Genomic DNA, 23,107 nt, shown 5'->3' on the forward strand with positions numbered 1-23,107 from the left:
TGCCCCATTTGACAGCAGCATAAAGTAATCTTCAAAGGAACCGAGTGGAATAAAGTAAATGGAGGTCAAATTATAATGCTTAAGTGTCTTATTTTTCCAGCAGTGATTTAGCACATTGTATTCCACATTACAACATTCCTTCCCATCTGTTCTTTATCAAGGACAATCTATGTCAGAGTGTATATATACATACAGCACTATACCAAAAGGTGTATAAGGAAGTATTGAGAACACCAATAATCCTGACCAAATCTCTAACCCCATTTGCTGAAATGCAGCGCCAAAATTGCAAAGAAACCTCCATGCTTCAATGTTGCCTGCAGACCATAATTATTGTACCGTTCTCCAGCAAACTTTAAAGTGAAATTTAGACTAAATCAGTACAATGAATCCAATTGCCATCTTGTTGTACACCTGTTCCAATGTTTTTGTGCATAGCTGAGTCACTTGGCCTCGTTTTCATGTCAATAGTATGACTATTTGGCACCAATGCTTTTATGAAGACAACTACTGGCCAGACTTATCAGAAAAGTGGATGGGTGTAGCTGGATCCCACTGACCGCTGCCAGTTCCGAGCTGATAGCTCTGCTAGACATCATCTGATTTCGAAAGGAAGTAAACAGGATGTGTCTGTCATCTTCTGCAGTAAGTTTTCTTGGCCAACCATTGCATCTACGGTCTTCAACGTTGTCCATGTCTGGTTGTCCTCAATGCTGAGAAATAGAGGCTAATGCATATCCATCATGTAATACCATCAGGGAGGTGTTGATTGGTTCCAAATTTATTCAGCTGCAGGACAACGACCCCAAACATACAGTCTATGTTATTAAAAACTATTTTCAAAGTAAAGGAGAACAAGAAGTCTTGAAAATGATAATATTGCCCCCAGAACCCTGATCTCAATATCAAGTTTGTCTGGCATTACATGAATAGAAAGTAGGATCTACACAAGTCTACATCCTCAGAAGATATGTGGCTAGTTCTCAAAGATGTTTGGAACAAGCGCTCTTCAGAGTTCTTTCTGTGTGCAATGGTACCTAGAGGAAATAATGTTTTGTTGCGGTTTTGAAAGCAAATAGTGGTCACGCCAAATATTGATTTGATTTAGATTTCTCTTTTGATTTGATTTAGATTTCTCTTTTGCTCATTCACTTTGCATTTTGTTAATTAATAAAAATAAATGAACATTTTTTTTTTTTTAAAAGCATTCTTACTGTGCAGCTTTTTTGACACCTGCCTAAACTTTTGTACAGTACTGTATATTTGCAAATTTATGTAAAAATATAATATATACAGCGGGTGAAATAAGTACTGAACAAGTCACCAATTTTCTAAGTAAATACACTGCATCTCTAAAGGTTCTAGTGATATGAAATTCTCACCAAATGTTGGTAACAACACATCCAATCCACACAAGCAATGAAGTCAAACCACAGATATGCATAAATTAAGTTATGTGTAATAATGAGAAATGACATCGGGAAAAACTATTGAACACATGAAGAAAGAAGTACAAAAAGGCATAGAAAGTCATGATACCGGCTGAAATCTATCAGTAATTAGAAAGCACTCTTGCCACTTAGTGAAAAACAATATCAGGTGGTTCAACTAATGGCCTATAAAAAGGTGTCTCATTACCAAGGTGCCACACAAGAAACATCTCATTATGGGTAAAAACATCAAACTCCGCCGCACCCAAAAACACTACAAATATTGGCTGGTGAAGAACTCATGCAGCTTTTATCTATCCCCCATTCCTTCTAGATGGCTGGACCATCATTGTAAATAAGCCCCTGTACTTTGTGTCACCCACACCTCATTGTAGATTGTAAGCTGTTACAAGCAGGGTCGTCATTAATTTTGCTTCAAGTATTGCATTATCTTTAATTAATACATATGACTGAAGAATCCAATGAGCACTGTTGGGGCCATAATCCGGAAGTGGAAAGAACATAATTTCACAATAAATTGGCCACGACCAAGATTTCAGACAGAGGAGTGAAAAGAATTATAAGGGTATGTGCCCACGATGCGTATTTCATGCGTATTTTGTGCGGAAATTTCCACAGCGTAAACGCATGTTATACGCATGTTAGCCTTCAGCCATGGTCCCCTATGGCATTCCGCAATTGTAATGCCCATGCTGCGGAATTTTCCGCAGCGTTTTTGATATGCGGAAAATTCCGCAGCATGTCATTTATTTCTGCGTTTACGCATGCGGAATTGCCATCTACAATGCAGTACAAAACGCAAGGCAATTCCGCATGTGCAAAACGCGCGACTTACGCGCGAAAAACGCATGCCAAATTCCGCATGCATTTTCCAGGAAAAAGGACATGTGGAAATGAACGGAAATTTCCGCTTCAATTGCGCATCGTGGGCACATACCCTTACAAGAGTTGTCCAAGAACCAATGACCACCTGTGGACCTGTGGAAAGCTACAGAAAGACCTGGAATCAGCAGGTACAATTGTTTTGAAGAAAACTACAAGTAATGCACTCAACCTCCATGACCTGTATGAACGCTCACCACGCAAGACTCCATTACTGAATAAAAAGCATTTAGAGTTTGCTCAACCACATTTAAATAAGCCTGTAAAATATTGGGAGAATATAGTCTGGTCAGATGAGACCAAAATTGAACTCTTTGGATGCCATAATACCACCATGTTTGGAGGCCAAAAGGCACTGCATATCACCCCAAAAACACCATACCAATAGTAAGGTTTGGATGTGGGAACATCATGGTGTGGGGCTGTTTTTCAGCATACAGCACTGGCAAACTTCATATGATTGAAGGAAGGATGAATGGACAAATGTACCTAGATATTCTTGATAAAAATCTGATCTCCATTTACTTCTTGTGCTGGGATTCTTAGAAGATCGGATGTCTGGAAACCAAGTCCTTTTCAGGGCGCAAAGAAGGTGTTTAAAAAAGGATGGAGCAAAATTAGAGTCTCGTTCATAATTGAGAGAACAAATCATAAATTTATTAACATGAAAAGAAACGTAATCTATATGTTTTATTTATACAATACAATGTTCAAAACGATTTCCACTAGAGACAAGTAAGATGTCTAGGCCGTAGTCCAGCTCAGTCGAGATGATGTTTCAGTGATTCCTTGTCTCAGGTCGTTCTCATCCAGAGGCTGCTGGAGAAGACAAACTGAGTCCTACATGTAGCCCCTCAAAGAAGACGCAGGGTGTTAAATCGGTTGATCGTGGAGGCCAGGGCAACAATGGTGAATCATTGTTTCCGTCACAGCTGATACAACATTCTGGAAGAGTTTCATTCAAGTCTTGGTTAACATCCAAATGGAGATGTGGTTGTGAACCATTCTGCTGATATAGAAGATCTAAAAAATGTAGTCTACCTATGGCATAAGCCTTTCCTTTAACATGTCCAGATAGGAGTGGTCAGGAACCGTATACTCCGCAAGACAGAAGGGACTGTTGACTTTGACCCTGCTCATTTTTTAGCCTCAAATCCTAACATTGTGGCGATTGACCTTCCCACTTAGGTGATAGGTAGCCTCATTGCTGAACACCAGCCTGCAAGCAAATTCATCTTCTTACAATCGTCCCTTTAGGACAATGCAAAAGTCACAGAGTTTCAGTTTTCTTCTGGTGTCAGCTCCTGAAGGAGAAGTAATCTGTGCGGCTTACAACACAGACATTTCCAAAAAAATATGCCATACCGTGGTTTGTGGCACCTGGAGTTCCACGCAGTCAGCCTACTCGACTTTTTAGGACTACACTCGTACAGGGCTCAAATCCTGTTCACTATCTCCTGCAAATTATTTGGGGGCCTGGACTTTTCCCATGACAAACACCCAGTGGTTTTGAATTGCTTTGGCAAATGCAAAATGCAGGTTCTATGCGGAGCACATTTACCAAATTTATTCTGAAAGTTTTGCAGTACCATCACAACAGTCTCCCTTCTTGCAAATTCCAACATACAAAAAGCTTTTTCTTGCATCGATGTCGCCATCTTATGTCACACTATGTAATCACATTTCAAATTTGGCTCTTGAAAAATTAAAGCTGTGCTGTGATTGGCTGTTATGGGCAACTAACCAAGTTTTGCTTTGAGTTTCAGGCACTGGCCATCTAACAATGTTACTTTAACGACAGGCCTTCACTGTTACACCGTCCTTTTTGAATCACCCAGTATTAGGAGCTGCAGTGTGGGCTTAAACATTACTGCTCAATAAAACGTAGGGAGAGAGATCCTGATCACAGAGCTGTGTCACATACTGGGTTGTTTTCTACAATTTTGATCAAATACTATTTTATGCGCTGCAGCTCTGCTAGTCCTTTCAAAGAAGAGTTTATCCCATGTAGTCCTTGATATTCAAGAGCTCTGGCTACACATGCCCTCACCACCGATAGGCAGATTTCTGCTCATGTGGGCCAAAAGCTGCCTATCGATGGTGCAAGTGGGGTTAAACTAAGCTCACTATTGAGAAGACTAGCAGAGTTGCAGCAGACAAAACAGTGATTTTATCAAAACTACAACAAGAAGGTCAGTAAGTGACCCATCACTGGAATAAGTGTCTCTAACCCTATATAACACTGCTTTTAGAGATGGCAGATTGTTTTGTGAGACCTCCCAGGTTATAATTTCCACATGCACTTGTGACCAGATCACTACAATGCTCAGTGCCATAAGGAGGACCAAGAACATTATCTGCACAAGGCCTTGCACTATTATATTAACACTGTAAATGCTGTTCTATAACAATAGTAGGTTCTATACATTCTACAGCAATGGTGGTATCCACAGAGCTGCCGTAAGGGTTAATGGTAGCTTAGTAGCATTTATCCATATTGGTTACATTGATGTTTTACATTGATTGCAGCTTTAAGACCTGGCCAGAGGAGAAGAGGAGTTAAAATACAGAGACAATTCAGAAGAGAAGATAAGATGACCAACCTGTGTGCTGCCTCCGATGCTTAGTAAGGGCGTGACGTGTCCCACCAGCAAAGCCACAAAGGTCACACAAGAACGACTTCTCGCCTGTTGCAACAATAAACAGATGTGGGATTGTAGAGGTCACAGATCGTTAAAACATATCTATCAAGGCTTTCAGGGTTACTAATTCCTCCAATCAAATGTTTCCATGTAAATATGTCAAATGGGAATGAAATTACCACTGCGGTTTATTGACTGTGATAAAATCTGAAAAGCACCACTGAACATAATTACATACTTGTCAGGCCCATAAAAATTAGCTTTATTATCAATGGAATGGTTTTGTACAACTTCATTTCTGTTAGATGCCTTCCAGATGGGGCTGCTTTATGCACTTGAACAGTTTTTATGCATATCCTGATTTTTTTTTTTTTACAATTCCCATACATCTGGCCTGTGCTTGCACACTAAATATTGTCTAAAATGTACAATACGAGTACATATTATACAATTACATTCTGAATTTACTTACATGTTATGTTTGCCTATATAATTACATTTACTCTTTGTGTTCACAAGAAAAATAAATGAATTTGATGTGTTCTTAATCATAATGGTTTGTATATGGTGCACTAAAACAAAACTGCAAAGGAAAACAAACACAACTTGTGGTATTTATTATCACCCTTCATATAGCAAGAGAGAGATACTGTACAGAGTGTGTGTGGGTGGCTAGTCTCTAGTTTACACCACTAAGAGATAGTAACTCAAGATGACTCTACCCGGACTGCCAATGGATGGCAGAACAACAGCATGTAAAAAATGTCACACTATAGTGAAAGCCCAATAGCTAGGTGTATGGCTACATAGTCATACGGATGCAGCAGAGTCAAGTTTGTTATTCAATATCATCACAGTCTGAGTTTTTCCTAAGACCCCTGAGAAACTTATTCAGTGTTTACCATATGATACATTAACAATCAAGTGTGAAAAAAAACAAGGAGTTAAACATACAGCTCTGTCAGATATGTGTGTGTATGTACACACACATATATATATATATATATATACACACACAGTCATGGCCGAAAGTGTTGGCACCCTTGAAATTGTTGTAGAAAATTAACTATTTCTCCCAGAAAATGATTTACTTTGTGTGTATTGGAACAACACAAAAAAAGGGAAAAAAAGTCAAATTGGACATAATTTCACAAAAAAAAAAAAAAATTGGCCAGGACAAAGTTGTTGGCACCCTCAACCTAATATTTGGTTGCACACCCTGTGGAATAAATAAATGCAATCAATCGCTTCCTATAACCATCAGCTTCTTACACCTCTCAACTGGAATTTTGGATCACTCTTCTATTGCAAATTGTTCCAGGTCTCTCATATTTGAAGGATGCCTTCCCCTAAAAGCAATTTTAAGATCTCTCCACAGGTGTTCAATAGGATTTAGATCTGGATTCATTGCTGGCAACGTCAGAACTCTGCAGCACTTTGTTTCCATCCATTTCTGGGTGCTTCTTGAAGTATTTTTGTGGTCATTGACCTGCAGGAAGACCCACGACCTAGGACATAAACCCAGCTTTCTGTCACTGGGAACTATATTGCGGCCCAAAATCCTTTGGTAATTTGCAGATTTCATGATGCCTTGCACACAGTCAAGGCAACCATTGCAAGAGGCAGCAAAACAACCCCAAAACATCTCTGAACCTCCACCATATTTGACTGTAGGTACTGTGTTCTTTTCTTTGTAGGCCTTATTTCTTTTTCGGGAAAAAGTAAAATGATGTGATTTATCAAACCACTTTATCTTGGTCTCATCTCTCCAAAACACAATTTCCCAGAAGGATTTTGGCTTGCTCAAACTGGCAAACTGCAGTCTAGCTTTTTTATGTCTCTGTGTAGGCAGAGGGGTCCTCCTGGGTCTCCTGCCATAGCATTTCATTTCATTAAAATGTCAACGGATAGTTCGCGCTGACACTGATTTACCCTCAGCCTACAGGACAGCATGAATTTCTTTGGAATTTGATTGAGGCTGCTTATTCACCATCCAGACTATCCTGCATTGCAACCTTTCATGAATTTTTCTCTGCCGTACATGTCCTGAGAGATAGCTACAACCTTAAGACTGTTGATATTTTTCAAAAATTTTCATTCCCAAGTCCTCAGACAGTTCTCTTCTCCTCTTTCTGTTCTCCAAGCTTAGTGTGGCACACACAGACAAACAATGCAAAGATTGAGTAATTTTCTCCCCTTTTTATCTGGTTTCAGGTGTGATTTTCATATTGCCCACACCTGTTACTTGCCACAGGTGAATTTGAACGAGCATCACATGCTTGAAACAAAGTTGTTTACCCACAATTTTGGAAAGGTGCCAACAATTTTGTTAGGACCATTTTGAGGGTTTTGTGTGAAATTATGTCTAATTTGCCTTTATTCTCAGTTTTTTGTCTTGTCCAATACACAGAAAATAAATAAACGTGTATAACAAAACATGCAATTGCAATAATTTTCTGGGACAAATACTTCATTTTCTGGAACAATTTCAAGGGTGCCAACACTTTTGGCCATGACTGTATAAATACACTCAGACATCTACACATTTTTTTCTAAATGTTCATGCAAAAGTAATTGGTTTTATCTGTAGGAATGAATGGTATTGGAATAACTTGGCAGTTAAGAGACTGGGCAAATTCCGGGTGGGCGCAGTACTCAACTGAAAGTGGGCCACCAGCCCTTTGATTTATCTGCAGAGAAGTACTGTGCAGACACACACAATTTCAATACTGAACTCCACAGCAGTGCACACAAGGAGAGATTAAATCTGACGTTGGACATCGCCAGAGTCACACTGTTTTTTATTGGTGGAATTTGAGCACTCTGTTCTCCTGTACCATTCTCACCATTATAGCTCTGGAACCAAAGTCAGGCTGACCCGAAGTACCTCCTGAGGGTGCTTGGCTGGTTGCAGCCTGTAATCTTTCCCTCTCATATCCGAGGTCTGTGTAAGATAGAGAGATGGAGCCTATGCGATTTTATACAGAAGTCTCTGAGCAACCTATGTGATATATATACACAGCAGTCTCAGTATATCAGACGTGATTTATTTTATATAATATATATGTAATTGTAAGATGACTGTTGGACATGTCCTTGAGGGGAGATATGTATCGCTGAGGTTGGTAGCTTCAGTGATGTAAAACTAGGAAAGCATGCTCCAGCACACATAGTGATGAGAGGGTTAATAGGGCGTATCAGGGATGGTTTTTACGAGCAGTCATAAGAGATGGGTGGGATTAGCTGCTCACATATCCCCGCCCCAGGGTGTGTGTATAAAATGGAGAACGAGTGTCTCATTCAGTGTCTGTGGCTGGAGATGTGGAGACCTCCAGCGTGTTTGTGCTACAGGACACTGTCTGTGAGCGGGTGAACCTGCAGTACTATATGGACTAGTTATTTTCCTGTTTTGTTGCTTTGTGCTGGACGAGGCTGTCTTTTTTTTACCTTGCAAGTGCGGTATATGAGGCATAATAAACGTGCCTTGGACATTTTAAGAAACGGACTCCTGTGCCTACCTCAAAAGCAGCTGAGTATCAAACCCCTACAATATATACATATACACACACACACAGCAGTCCCTGTGTATCCTATGTGATTAGAGCAGAAACACAGCACTCACCAACAGTCGCTGACACAGAGTCCTTTAGTCCTGACTGGACATTTCAGGAACAACGGATGGCTAGGGGGTGCGGGGGTGAGATGAGGACGACGGCCGTTTCGCGCACCAAACTGCGCTTCTACGGGTATTTCTGCTCTAATCTCATTTGTGGTAAATAGCTTTTGCTTCTGACCAGCACCTCCTGTATGCAGCGCGCCGGTCAGGTTCTGCACTCCGGTCAGAGGTTACAGATTGTAAGGCTGAAGAGGAGACCTGGTGCCGCTTCACTCCCTTGTGGGATTGTATCCTATGTGATACATTCAGCAGTGTCTATGTATCCTATGTGATGTAAACAGCAGTCGTAGTGTATTGTATGTGATTATATATATACAGTACAGACCAAAAGTTTGGACACACCTTTTCATTTAAAGATTTTTCTGTATTTTCATGACTATGAAAATTGTACATTCACATTGAAGGCATCAAAACTATGAATTAACACATGTGGAATTATATACTTAACAAAAAAGTGTAAAACAACTGAACATATGTCTTATATTCTAGGTTCTTCAAAGTAGCCACCTTTTGCTTTGATGACTGCTTTGCACACTCTTGGCATTCTCTTGATGAGCTTCAAGATGTAGTCACCGGAAATGGTCTTCCAACAATCTTGAAGGAGTTCCCAGAGATGCTTAGCACTTGTTGGCCCTTTTGCCTTCACTCTGCGGTCCAGCTCACCCCAAACCATCTCGATTGGGTTCAGGTCTGGTGACTGTGGAGGCCAGGTCATCTGGCGTAGCACCCCATCCCTCTCCTTCAAATGTCAAATGGTGCTCCTTCCCTTTCGAACCCTGCCGTGCGCCCAAACAGTGGTTTTCCCCTCAGGAGAAATAGCCTAACAAATGGTATTGTGCAATTTCTCCTGTTACCCTTATGAAAATGCAAAATTGGGGGCTGAAAAACATTTTTGTGGGAAAAATTTGAAATTTTATATTTACGTCTCAATGTTATAAACTTCTGTGAAACACCTGGGGGTTCAAGGTGCTCACATAACATCTAGATAAAGTACCTGAGGGACTAGTTTCCAATATGGTGTCACTTGTGGGGGGTTTCTACTGTTTAGGCACATCAGGTGCTCCCAAACGTGACATGGAGTCCGCCAATTATGCAATCAAATTTTACATTCAAAAAATCAAATGGCGCTCCTTCCCTTCCAAGCCCTGCTGTGTGCCCAAATAGTGGTTTTCCCCCACATATGGGGTATCGGCGTGCTCGGGAGAAATAGCACAACAAATTTTGTGGTCCATTTGTTCCTGTTACCCTTGCAAAAAATAAAAAAAATTGGGTCCAAAGTAACATTTTTGTGAAAAAAAAGTTAAATGTTTATCGTTTTCTTCCACATTCCAAAGATTCCTGTGAACCATCCGAAGAGTTAATAAACTTATTGAATGTGGTTTTGAGCACCTGAGGGATGCAGGTTTTAGAATGTTGTCACTTTTGGGTATTTTCTGTCATGTAGGCCCCTCAAAATCACTTCAAAAGTGATGTGGTCCCTAAAAATTTTTTTTTTTTTAAATTTTGTTGGAAAAATGAGAAATCACTGCTCAACTTTTAACCCTTATAACTTCCTAACAAAAAAAAATGTTGGTTCTAAAATTGTGCTGATATAAAGTAGACATGTGGGAAATGTTATTTATTAACTATTTTGTGTGACACATCGATCTGATTTAAGGGCATAAAAATGAAAAGTTTGAAACTTGCAAAATTTTCTACGTTTTCGCCAAATTTGATCACTATCATGAAGTACAATATGTCACAAAAAAAACAGTCTTAGAATCAGGGGAATCCGTTGAAGCGTTCCAGAGTTATTACCTCATAAAGCGACAGTGGTCAGAATTGTAAAAATTGGCCTGGTCATTAACGTGCAAACCACCTTCTGGGGTAAAGGGGTTGAAAATGTCAGAAGAGAAGGGATGCGAGTATGTTAAGGGCTGCTTAACCAATTTCACCATCATGTTTTGCTTAGAACCAAATTTATAATATAATTGTTATTGGGCACCACATTGGAAGTTAGCAAAGCCTATAATGTTATGACTCGCACAAATGCCAAGACCCATGCACAATCACAGGTATTGTTAGGTGAACTACAAGAGTTAAAGGTCTATTCCAATTGGGTACACCTTGTTACAGGGCGATGGTTTTTAAGATTTTTTGATCAAAGTAGTGTCAACTAAGAACCCTATGTTATTTACATGTACAGTTACTATTTATTTACTTCCTACATGATATTTGCTCATTATGTTTTCATCTTAAGTTCTGTCTGTTAAATGGCCACAGTGTGAACCAACACATTGCACTTCTACCGACCTCAGAAATATTTGGGCAATGATCGAATCTTTTTGATTTGGGCTCTGCATGCCATTATTTTTTCTTATTTAAAATTAAACAACTGAGATGCAATTGAAGTGTAGAATTTCAGGTTTAATTAAAGGGGTTGAACAAAAAATTTCCTGTGAAATGTTTAGGAATTGGAACCATTTCCTCATTTCAGGGACTCAAAAGTAATTGGATAATTAACTTTACATAAATAAAATGTTCATTTTTAATACTTTGTAGAGAATCCTTTGCAGGCAATAAGTGCCTGAAGTCTAGAAGCCATGGACGTCACCAAATGCTGGGTCTCCTCCTTTGTAATGCTTTGCCAGGCCTTTACTGCAGCTAACTTCAGTTGTTGCTTGTTGGTGGGTCTTTCTGCCTTAAGTTTTGTCTTAAGCATGTGAAATGCATGCTTGATGGGGTTGAGATCTGGTGATTGACTCGAACATTGCAAAATATTCCACATCTTTGCCTTAAAAAACTCCTGGGTTGCTTTTGCAGTATGTTTTGGGTCACTGTCCATCTGTACTGTGAAGCACCGTCCAATGAACCTTGCTGAATTTGGTTGAATCTGAGCAAAAAGTATAGCCCTGTACACTTCAGAATTCATCTGGCTGCTTCTGTCATCAGTAAAATCATCAATAAACATGAGGGACCCAAGGCCATTGGAAGCCATGCATGCCCAAGCGATCACACAGCCTTAACCATGTTTTACAGTGCTAAGCATCTCTGGGACCTTCTTCAAGATTGTTGAAAAACCATTTCCGGTGACTACCTCTTGAAGCTCATCAAGAGAATGCCAAGAGTGTGCAAAGCAGTCATCAAAGCAAAAGGTGGCTACTTTGAAGAACCTAGAATATAAGACATATTTTCAGTTGTTTCACACCTTTTTTGTTAAGTATATAATTCCACATGGGTTAATTCATAGTTTTGATGCCTTCAGTGTGAATGTACAATTTTCAGTCATGAAAATACAGAAAAAACTTTAAATGAGAAGGTGTGTCCAAACTTTTGGTCTGTACCGTACATGCTATAGGTATGTTCTGGTTCATTTCTTCAGTTTTTCTAGAGTTTAAGTAGCGGTAATTGAATTCTTGCTATCAGTTGTTGTTACCAGGGTGAACTTATTGTATGTGGCTTTAAGTTTTTTGTTCAGGCTATAACAACTAGCCTCGCCCCAATCCCCAACAGCTAGTACTTTATTACTTAACTGTAGTCTATACACTCAAAGTTGGAAAAAAAAAGTTGTTTAAGCCTTATATAACAATTAGGGTCGTAGCCAAAGAGGTTACTTTAAACGGTTGCGCAACCCTGACAATTGTTTTTAAAGGGGTTTCTGGCAAAGTCGAGAGCCGTTCACTTAGGCTGCGTGCCCACTATGCGTTTTTCAAGCAGAATTTCCACAGCGAAAATGCTTAAAAAACGCTTGGTAATATGTGCCCCATGGTCCTCAATGATAATCCGCATGTGCTGTGCACATGCTGCGGAAATTTCCGATTTGGATTATCATTGCGGAAAAATACGCAGCATGTCCATTATTTTTGCGGACACGCAGCGTAATTGCCGCCATTGACTTGCATTGAATCGCTTAATATCCGCATGACTACATGTGCACATGCGGATATTAAGCGATTCAATGTGCGGATGGCACCCGGGTCTGGAGAAGAGGAGACTCTCATCCAGACCCGGGTACCACAATACCTGTTAAAAAAAGAATTTAAAATAAAAAATAAACATTATACTTGCCTTCCGATGGCCCCCGGTCTCCTGTACGATGCATCCGGTCTCTTGTACGACTAGCGATGGTCTAAAAGGACCTGCAGTGACGTCATTTAATCATGTGACAGGTCACACGACTGCTGATGTTGGATCCCGGCACCCTCGACCAGGTGGTCAGCCTGATTGAGCGGTACGTGGCCACTCAGGACTTTATACGGGACTCTGCCCCCTCGCGGCTGTCACGCCAGACCCTTCCAACCCAGGAACCGGGAAAGGGGTCGCATCCCTCTGCTGAGGACAGTCAGCACCGTACCCGTGCTAAAGGGGTACCCCAGAGTGAGAGTGGCAGGAGACAGGTTCCCTCCCAAACGGTCACAAGAACTAACAGTCCCTCTACCATTAGGTGCTGGCGGTGTCAGGGCAAGGGACATGTGGTTGCTAACTGCCCCCTGACTACGGAGCCCATGGACTGCGGGTATAACAGCTGGGTCTCACTGTACACCCAGACCATCTGCACTGCCGACCCCCCGGACAGTGAACCCCAACTGTGCCAAGTACTGGTTAATGGGTACCCAACGGAGGCCCTCTTAGACTCGAGGAGCCTAGTGACTTTGGTACATGAGTCGCTGGTGGCAGGAGACAACCCCAGTGGACGGACAGTCGGGGTTGTGTGTATCCATGGGGACCTCAGAGAATACCCAACCGCGGAGGTAGTTTTGTTCACATCATGTGGGGACACGAAACTTGTGGTGGGGGTGGTAAAAACTCTTCCCTACGGGACTGTGTTGGGAAGAGACTTGCCCCTGTTCTGGACTCTGTGGAAAAACAAAAACCACTCTCCCCAGGTAAAATTTATTACGGGCGCTGTACCCGAAGAACCCGAGTAATGGGTACCTGACGTAGGGGTGTCCAACCTAGGGACAGAGTGTGACCCCGATAGGTTTCCCCTAGAGGTGCTGGCAGGAGAGGTCGAGGAGACCCCATCGATCCACGAGCTGCAAGTGTCCCGGGGCACGTTTGGGACAACTCAGCTACAGGATCTCACCCTGACTCGGGCGCAGGAAAGAGTGTTAAAGGTAATGGTTTAGCTCAACAGCCCGATGCAGATACTGTGTTTCCACGCATGGTGGTCAACGGTGAGTTGCTCTATAGGGTAGACAAAATCAGGGACGAGGTTCTAGAACAGTTAGTGGTACCTCAGTCGTACCGTCGGGCGGTTCTGGAGATGGCACACACAAACTTGCTGGGTGGACACTTAGGGGTTAAAAAGACGCAAGAGCGTATCTTGCAGAGGTTCTTTTGGCCAGGGATTTACGCAGAGGTCCAAAAGTACTGCGAATCCTGCCCCGAATGTCAGCTGACCACACCCACCGCAAGTTTCCGTAGCCCATTGGCACCTCTGCCAGTGATAGAGGTACCTTTTGAATGGATTACAGTGGACTTGGTAGGGCCCATTGTAAAATCCGCTCGTGACCACCAACATATACTGGTGGTCATTGACTATGCCACCCGGTACCCGGAGACTATATCGCTAAGCCACACTTCGGGAGAACTGATTGCACGGGAGCTGTTTGCCATGTGCCTTGGGCTACCTAAGAAGATCCTGACGGATCAAGGGACCCCTTTTATGTCCAAGGTGATGAGGGAACTGTGCGAACTGCTAAAAATAAAACAATTGCGCACCTCGGTGTACCACCCTCAAACCGACGGGCTAGTAGAACGGTTCAATAAAACTCTCAAATCCATGTTAAAAAAGGTGGTTTCTAAGGACGGAAGGGATTGGGACATGTTGCTACCCTATTTGATGTTCGCCGTCCGTGAGGTACCCCAGGCTTCCACAGGGTTCTCTCCCTTTGAGTTATTGTACGGCAGACACCCTAGGGGTCTGTTGGATGTAGCCAAAGAGACATGGGAACAAGAGCCAACTCCACATAGGAGTATAATTGAACATGTGGCTAGTATGCAGGACCGGATGGCAGCGATCATGCACATCGTGAAAGAACATCGTGAAAGCACAGAGGCGCACATATAATAAAAGAGCCACGGTCAGGTCTTTTAACAAGAGCGATCGGGTGTTAGTACTTGTATCCACAGCCGAGCGTAAGCTCATGGCCAAGTGGCAAGGGCCATATGAAGTTCGAGAAAAGGTTGGGGATGGTAAATTACTGGGTGTATCAGCCCAGAAGGAGGAAACCTGAGCAGCTTTATCATGTAAACCTGCTAAAACCTTGGAAAGATCAAGAGTGTTTAGTTACAGACGTCACTCCGGGCATGCCGCCAGAGAGTTCTCTACCTTCTCTCACTAAACAGCAGCGACGGAAGGCTCGCTCGCTGGTGCAGCAGAATACCGACGTGTTCTCAGAGCTACCGGGTAGGACTACGGTTCTCCAACATGACATTGTCACAGAACCTGGGGTAAGGGTACGAATGAGACCATACTGGGTACCCGAAGCCCAGAGGCAAGCCATCACAGCTAAGGTAAAACAAATGCTCCAGTTAGGCGTCATCGAGGAATCACGGATTGAGTGGGCTAGCCCCATCGTATTGATCACGAAACCTGAAGGAACGTTACTCTTCTGTAACGATTTCTGGAAATTAAATCAAGTGTCGAAGTTGGACCTTTATCCAGTGCCCAGGGTGGATGAGCTGACAGAGACTGGGGCAGGCCCAGTACTTTACCACGCTCGATCTCACCAAGGGTTACTGGCAGATACCTCTGACGAAATCGGCGAAGGAAAAGACCACCTTCATAACTCCGGAGGGTCTATATCACTATGTGGTCTTACCTTTTGGGGTACATGGGGCCCCGGCGACATTCCAGAGGCTGATGGACATACTGCTCAAGCCTCATCAGGAGTACGCGTCCACATATCTAGATGATATCATCATCTTTAGCACCGACTGGCATACGCACCTATCCCAGGTACAAGCGGTGCTGGATTCTCTCAGCACCACGGGGTTAACGGCAAACCCCAAAAAATGTGCGATAGGGCTAGAGGAAGTCTGATATTTGGAGTATGTGATTGGCCGAGGAGTTATCAAGCCCCAAATCAATAAACATGAGGCCTTAAAAACTGGCCTAAACCGTCAAGTACAAAACAGATGAGGGTGTTCCTTGGCATCCTTGGGTATTACCGCCGGTTTATACCTAATTTTGCTGGGAGAACGGCGGCCCTGACCGATCTCTTGAAAGGAAAAAAAAAAAAAAAAAAATCGGTAATGTTTCGGTGGAACCCTCAGGCAGAAGAAGCGTTTCAGTCCATGAAGTTGGCCCTGTGTGGACAGCCGGTCCTCATCAGCCCCAACATCAAGGAAACCTTCATTTTACAGACAGATGCCTTGGAGGTAGGCCTAGGGGCGGTACTGTCACAAAAAGTGAATGGTGAAGAGCACCCGGTCACCTACTTGAGTAGAAAGCTTACCCCGGCGGAGAAAAACTATAATGTGGTAGAGAAAGAGTGTTTGGCCTCGGAATCGCAACGTTATTATTTGCTCGGGCGTCAGTTCCGCTTGGTGACGGACCACTCACCCTTGGTATGGATGAGGAACGCCAAGGAGAGGAATGGGTGAGTCACCAGGTGGTTTCTGTCCCTGCAAAATTTTAGTTTCTCTGCAGAACATCGCGCTGGGAAGTCACAGGCCAACGCGGATGCCCTGTCCCGGGTGACAAATGCGAGGGACGTTATATTCCCCAGAATGTACAGAGATCTATTAAACCCATTGGAGTGCATTGCAGTCACAGACACAGATGCGGCTGCAATGCAGGAATGAAGGTGAGCAGGTCAGGCTATCTGGCTAAGGCAGATTAAGTAAAACCCGGCAGGGCCTTCATTTCTTGGAGGAGGCTACAGGAAGGCAGTGGGGCGGCCTCCTCCCTCCAACCCGGGTTTTCCAATGGCTCTTGCCACAGGTCCTTTAAAAACCCTGCATTAAGGGTTAGTGTTATTCAGTGTTGGGACCTGCTATCAGCATAGCAGGAAAGCTCGGCGGGCCAGTGTGTAGCTGAACCCACGCCTGGGAAGGCTCTGCACCCGTCAGGCTCTGAGCGGCCCGGCGTGGTCGTTGCCCACGACAACCGTTGTTTATGGACTTATGTTAACCCGGCTGCGAACCGGAGGACTTTCTGTTTACCCGTGAGTTGCTGAATAAAAGCTGTTTATGTTGGACTTGCTTGGGTCACTGCATGGTGTGAACACCGCCGCCTTACATACCTGAAGAAAAGACTATTTATGTTATGTATCTGTATTATAATAACAATCATTTTTATTTATATAGCGGCAACATATTCCGCAGCACTTTACAATTAAGTAGGGACATTTACAGATACAATACAATGTAACACATTTCAACAGTTACAGGAGAAGTGAGGGCCCACAAAAAGGGGCCCGCAGAAGTGCGGCTCGCAAGCTTACAATCTATAAGATGTACTGAACAAAGGCTGCTTTCGTTTTGGAGCTATAAAATTTATGATGGACAATAAACCTTATGATGTTTTGATATAAAAACCCTGTGCATGTGAGTATCCATGTTTGGGTGTAAGCCTGACAGGGTACAATATGTACACCTCTGGACAAGCCTCCCCAGTCGCAGATGTTCGACCTGTTACACCTGGTGCAAAAATGGCTGCAGTTTGAGACCTGCCCTCTGGCACAAATGGTGGAAAGAGTGGTAGTGGAATGGCTTATCCACTCATTATCTAAGTCAGTGCAAAGCTGGGTTGCCCAAGGAGATCCCCAGAATGCAGATGACCTCATGAGCCTTGTTGAAAGTTACTTGGCTGTGGAGAACTCCCTGAGCAATCAAGGGAGTGTGAGGTCATCTTTCAGTGATACCCAAAAGAGGGGTCCAAGTCCAGGTTTGAGGGGCGCACAAAGATCGAGGGTCAGAGCTTGATTCAAGGGGTACATCTTGTATCATTGTCTGTTGGCGGTGTCAGGCTCCGGATAATATAGCAACTCATTGTCCTATAGTTAAAGAACCGATTGACTGCTCCGTTGGCCAACGCTTCTCATTTTTTGCACATCCAGAGTGTAGTGCCATAACTCACCCTGGTGAGGGAACTCAGCTGTGCCAGGAGATGGTGAACTGTGTGACTGTGACTGGACTCCTGAATCAGGGAGTTTGGTGACTCTATTAACTGCCACAATTCTGCATCTGCGAGCCCCTGGGAAGAGTGTAGGGGTAAGGTGAATCCATGGAGACACTAAGAACTATCCCATGGCCCAAGTCGACATACGCACAGACTGTGGTTCTGTGTCCCATCAAGTAGGAATTGTTGAGGACTTATTGCATGCTATTGTTATCGGATGAGATTTTCCTTTGTTCTGAGACTTATGGGCTAAAGCTGTAGCACCCAATAGTCGGATATGCCGCCACAAATCGGCTATAGTAACAAGGTCACATGATGTAACCTATGAATTTCCTTTCAATGTACTAGCTAGAGAGGAGGATGAGGAAGCATCCCCTGAAGCCAATATCCCTGACTTGAAGGAGTCTCAGGATAACTTTGAGACTGCCAAGAGCAAGGATTTAACGGTGAAGGGTACTCTGGAAAATGTAACAGGGTTTAATGGTGTTTATCAGGAGCCGAGATGCCAATAATTTTTTTTTTACACTTGGCCAGGCATAATGATCTGCTGTTTCGACGGACTAAAGTGAGGTGCCAGGAAAAAGAGTGCCTCCTCAAGGTACAAGACGCACAATCCAGGGGGTATAATAGGTCGGCTAAATAGAGTTAATTTAAGCCTGGGCTCAGGTACTTGTCTTAGAGCCCACAGTGGACAGAAAATTCCATACCAAGGTGCAGAGACCATACTAGGTGGTGGGAGAGGTCAACTATAAAATACGCCAACCATGGAAAAAGAAAGCCCTTCCGGATATTGGGAAGTCATGGCAGACTATTCTAATTTCCTTCTATGATGGAATCACTGACTGGATGTACCAGGGAAATGCAGTAGATACAGTTGTGCTCAAAAGTTTACATACCCCAGCAGAATTTTTCCTTTCTTGGCCTTGTTTCAGAGAATATGAATGATAGCAAAAAAAACTTTTTCTCCACTCATGGTTATTGGTTGGGTGAAGCCATTTATTATCAAACTACTGTGACAAATCTTAATGATAACCATAAACATCCAAATGACCCTGATCAAAAGTTCACATACCCCAGTTCTTAATACCGTGTACTGTCCCCTCTAACATAAATGACAGCTTGAAGTCTATTGTGGTAGTTGTGAATGAGGTTCTTTATTTTCTCAGATGGTAAAGCTGCCCATTGTTCTTGTCAAAAAGCCTTCAGTTCCTGAAAATTCCTGGGCTGTCTAGCATGAATTGCGCTCTTGAGATCTCCCCAGAGTGGCTCAATGATATTGAGGTCAGGAGACTGAGATGGCCACTTTAGAACCTTCACTTTGTTCTGCTGTAGCCAATGACAGGTCAATTTCACCTTGGGTTTTGGATCGTTGTCATGTTGGAACGTCCAAGTACGTCCCATGCGCAGCTTCCGGGCTGATGAGTGCAAATTTGCCTCCAGTATTTGCTGATAACGTGCTGCATTCATCTTTCCTTCAACTTTTACCAAGTTAATCACAGTATGAACACTGCTGACTGGCATTATCAATTCCTTGGATATTTTTTTGTATCCCTTTCCTGTGCAATACAGTTCAACTAACTTTTCCCGTAGATCCATTGACAATTCTTTTGCTTTCCTCATGACTCACAATCCAGAAACGTCAGTGGCTGGAAGAAAAATGCAAGAGTCTGTCTGGATCCCAGAAACTCACTCAGCTTTTATGCACACACATTGATTACAAGCAAACAGGTCACAGGTGAGGATGTTACCTTTAGTAGCCATTCAAACCAATTTGTGTCAAATTCTGTGCATGTTATCAGGACAAAATCACCAGGGCATGTGAATTTTTGATCAGGGTCATTTGGATGTTTTTGGTTGTCATTAAGATTTAAAAAGAGAAAACACAGTAGTTTGACAACAAATGGCTTCACCCAACCAATAACCATGAGTGGAGAAAAAGTTTTTTTGTTAGCATTCATATTCTCTGAAACAAGGCCAAGAAAGGAAAAATTCTGCCGGGGTATGTAAACTTTTGAGCACAACTGTATAGTATATCTTGACTTCAGCAAAGCATTTCATAAAGTATTTCATACTATTGTCATCAAAAAAATGTATAAAAGTATGACAATGCTAAGGTTAGGTGGATTCATAACTGGCTCAGAGATTCTACTCAAAGAGTGGTAATACATGGTTGCACATACAACTGGAAGAGTGTTTCAAGTGGGGTACCACAAGGCTCTGTATTGGCCCCAGTGTTGGTCAACATTTTTATAAATGATCTAGATAAGGGAACTGAAGGTAAACTAATCAAACTTGCAGACGATGCAAGGTATAGCATTAGACACTAGAGAATACAGAGAAAGGATTCAGAAGGATCTAGATAAGCTTGAACAATGAGCAGCGACTAATAGAATGGTATTTAACAGGGAGAAATACAAGATTCTACATCTGGGCAAGAAAAAACGAAAATGACATCTACAGAATGGGAGGAGTAGAACCAAGCAACAGCACGTGTGAAAAAGACTTGGGTATTCTACTAGATCACAGACTGACAGACTGCACATGAGTCAACAGTGTGATGCAGCAGCAAAAAAGGCAAACACAATTCTGGGATGTATTAAGAGAAGCATAGAGTCTAGATCATGTGAAGTAATTATCGTCCTCTACTCCTCCTTGGTCAGACCTCATCTGGAATACTGTGTCCAGTCCTGGGCACAACATTTTAAAAAAGATACTGAAATACTGGAGCAAGTTCAGAGAAGAGCAACCAGAATGGTGAGCGGACTGCAAACTATGTCCTACAAGGAACTGTTAAAGGATCTGGGAATGTTTAGCTTGCAAAAAATAAGACTAAGAGGAGACTTAACAGCTGTCTACAAATATCTGAAGGGATTCACAGTGTAGAGGGACCATCCTTATTCTCATTTGCACGTGGAAACATTAGAAGCAATGGAATGAAACTGAAAGGGAGAAGATACAGGTTAGATATTAGAAAAAAAATTTCACAGTGAGCATGATCAATAAGTGGAACAGGTTGCCACGAGAGGTGACGAGTTCTCCTTCAATGGAAGTCTTCAAACGGAGGCTGGACAGACATCTGTCTGAGATGGTTTAGTGAATCCGGCATTGAGCAGGGGGTTGGACACGATGACCCTAGAGGTCCCTTCCAACGCTAACATTTTATGATTCTATGACATATCATGGCAACCTACTAAAACCCTTGAAGGATAGGAACCAGCTAGAAACCCCACCTCCACCTTTCCAAAAACAGCACAGCGGAAAACTGGTACACCAGAAAAGGGAGGTTCTCGAGGTTACCAGTTCTCCTTCATGGCATCAGGCATGAGATATGCCCTGAGCCTAACACTAGGGTCAATTTTTAGCCCTATAGGATTCCTGAAGCACACCTGGAGGTAGTCTCAGTGAAGACAATACAGAGCTGGCCTTGCCCCCTCACAAAAAAACAGTTCAGAGCATTCCTAGGAATTGTAGTTTATTACAGAATGTCTGTCCATAATTTTGCCATAATAGCAGCGCATTTAACTGGTTTCCTAAAGGGTACAAAATTAGTTATGGTTAAGTGGTCTCCAGAGACCGAGAAGGCATTTCAAGAGCTTAAACTGGTCCTCTCTTGGCAACCAGTGTTGGTAGCGCAGAATTTCTCCAAAACAATCATAATCCAGACAGATACATCGGATGTCGGGCTAGGAGATGTCATGTCCCAGAAGATCAGTGGGGAGTATAGACCCGGTAAGCCACATGGAAATTCAGATGCTCAATCAAGGGTACACAGTTTATGGGGAGACAGTGCCCAGTCACATGTCTAGGCAGAGGGGGGGGTGTAAGAAAGCAGGAGGTAAGGTCCTGGATGACAGATAGGTGTCACCGAGGTGGTTGGCCTCGGTAATTTACAGTCTGTACCAGTAACACTAGATTACTGAGAGTTTTAATTTGACTGGATTTCAGGTCCAGGGCTTAGAAGCAACTAAAAGAGTCTGGGTGGAAAATCATTTCCATAATCCAGCCCAGGATTTACAGGCCTAATAACAGGCAGCTGAGTTAGCTCTGCCGACTTGAGTTGTCCTGGGGCTGAACAGAGGTGTTTGTCTGGTGAACGCATTTAATACTTATTGGGATAATTCAACCTGGCCAAAGTAGCCATGCGGCCCCATCATACGAGATAGGGTGGACAGTTGACAATGCACTGTTTTTTGTTTTTCTTTTTTTCAAATGTCTATCCATCATATAAGGCGAAGTAAATGGCACAAATTAATTTAAACCCTTTCAGGGTTAATTGATCAATATGTACAGATTATGATGATGTTTTTCATACATTTACCCAATGGTAATTCATGAGAGTGGTCACTTCTTTCCACTAAAACACGCTTTCAAATTCTAAGCAGTGGATAAATCACCATTGTAAATGTTCTGGTTTGTTTTTGTACTTACATAGTTACACAGCTATATAGGTTGAAAAAAGACTTGGGTCCATCAAGTTCAACCTTTCTCCACCAGTTATATATTCTCTATCACTAGATTATATATAACTCACGATGTCATTTGTGGTGAGAAATCATCCAGCCATTTTTTTTAAAGCTGTAATACTGCCTGCCACTACCTCTTACAGTAGTGCTTTTCACAGTCTGACTGCTTGAACTGTAAAGACCCCTTTCCTAACCAGCTGCTAGAATCACCTTTACTCCACCCATAATGAATGCCCCCTGGTCCTATGTAATAAAACAATACAAGGTACAAGACTATGGAAAAAAGATGTGAAATACAGTCTGCTCCTCTGTCCATCTAACAGTGTGCCACCTTCTCTTAGTACCTCCACAACAATGCTGGCTGAGGTTGCCACCATGCCTCATGAAAGGCACAGTGCTTCTCTTAGCAAGCCATTGGGAAGAGCATTAAGATCTGAAAAACACTACTTCTAAGGAGTCTTGGCTTTGAGACAGAGATTGCTTTTGGCTAGTTGTGAGTACTTTTATTACACTGTCGACACTTGTAACCTTAAAATTTCTTGGAGAGACAAAATGAATAATTGCTTTAGGTAACCGCATGGAACGTTTACATGATGGCACAGACAGGATGGAAAGTGGATTTTTTCTTAACATCTTGAATTAGTTTCAAGTGTGCCATTTTGCATTCAAATGCAGAAAGACACGGAAACCAATCCTTTATATTCTATTAAAAAACAGCCACTGTCCCCTCTCTCTCATTATGGTGCAGACTACAAGACCTAACAACAAAAATCTATATTATTGATCTAACCAAGTCTCCACAATTATTCTTTAGAAGGAAACACCGACGATAAATTACATCTGCACTGGCTTTTCATCTGCGGTTCGATATAAGTGATCTCTCA

General features: G+C 42.5%; 1 protein-coding gene across 1 annotated transcript in view; it reads right to left on the bottom strand.

Annotated features, from left to right (window-relative positions):
- Positions 1–23,107, bottom strand: part of ZNF407 (zinc finger protein 407) — a 641,504-nt gene that overhangs the window by 257,453 nt on the left and 360,944 nt on the right. The window contains exon 6 of the mRNA XM_073678940.1: positions 4,937–5,020. Coding sequence (XP_073535041.1) covers positions 4,937–5,020 — 84 coding nt within the window. The remainder of the gene's footprint in view (positions 1–4,936; positions 5,021–23,107) is intronic.

Source organism: Phyllobates terribilis, unplaced genomic scaffold, assembly GCF_046119375.1.
Source record: "Phyllobates terribilis strain yellow unplaced genomic scaffold, ASM4611937v1 Scaffold_4__5_contigs__length_816908805, whole genome shotgun sequence".
Lineage (NCBI taxonomy): Eukaryota > Metazoa > Chordata > Amphibia > Anura > Dendrobatidae > Phyllobates > Phyllobates terribilis.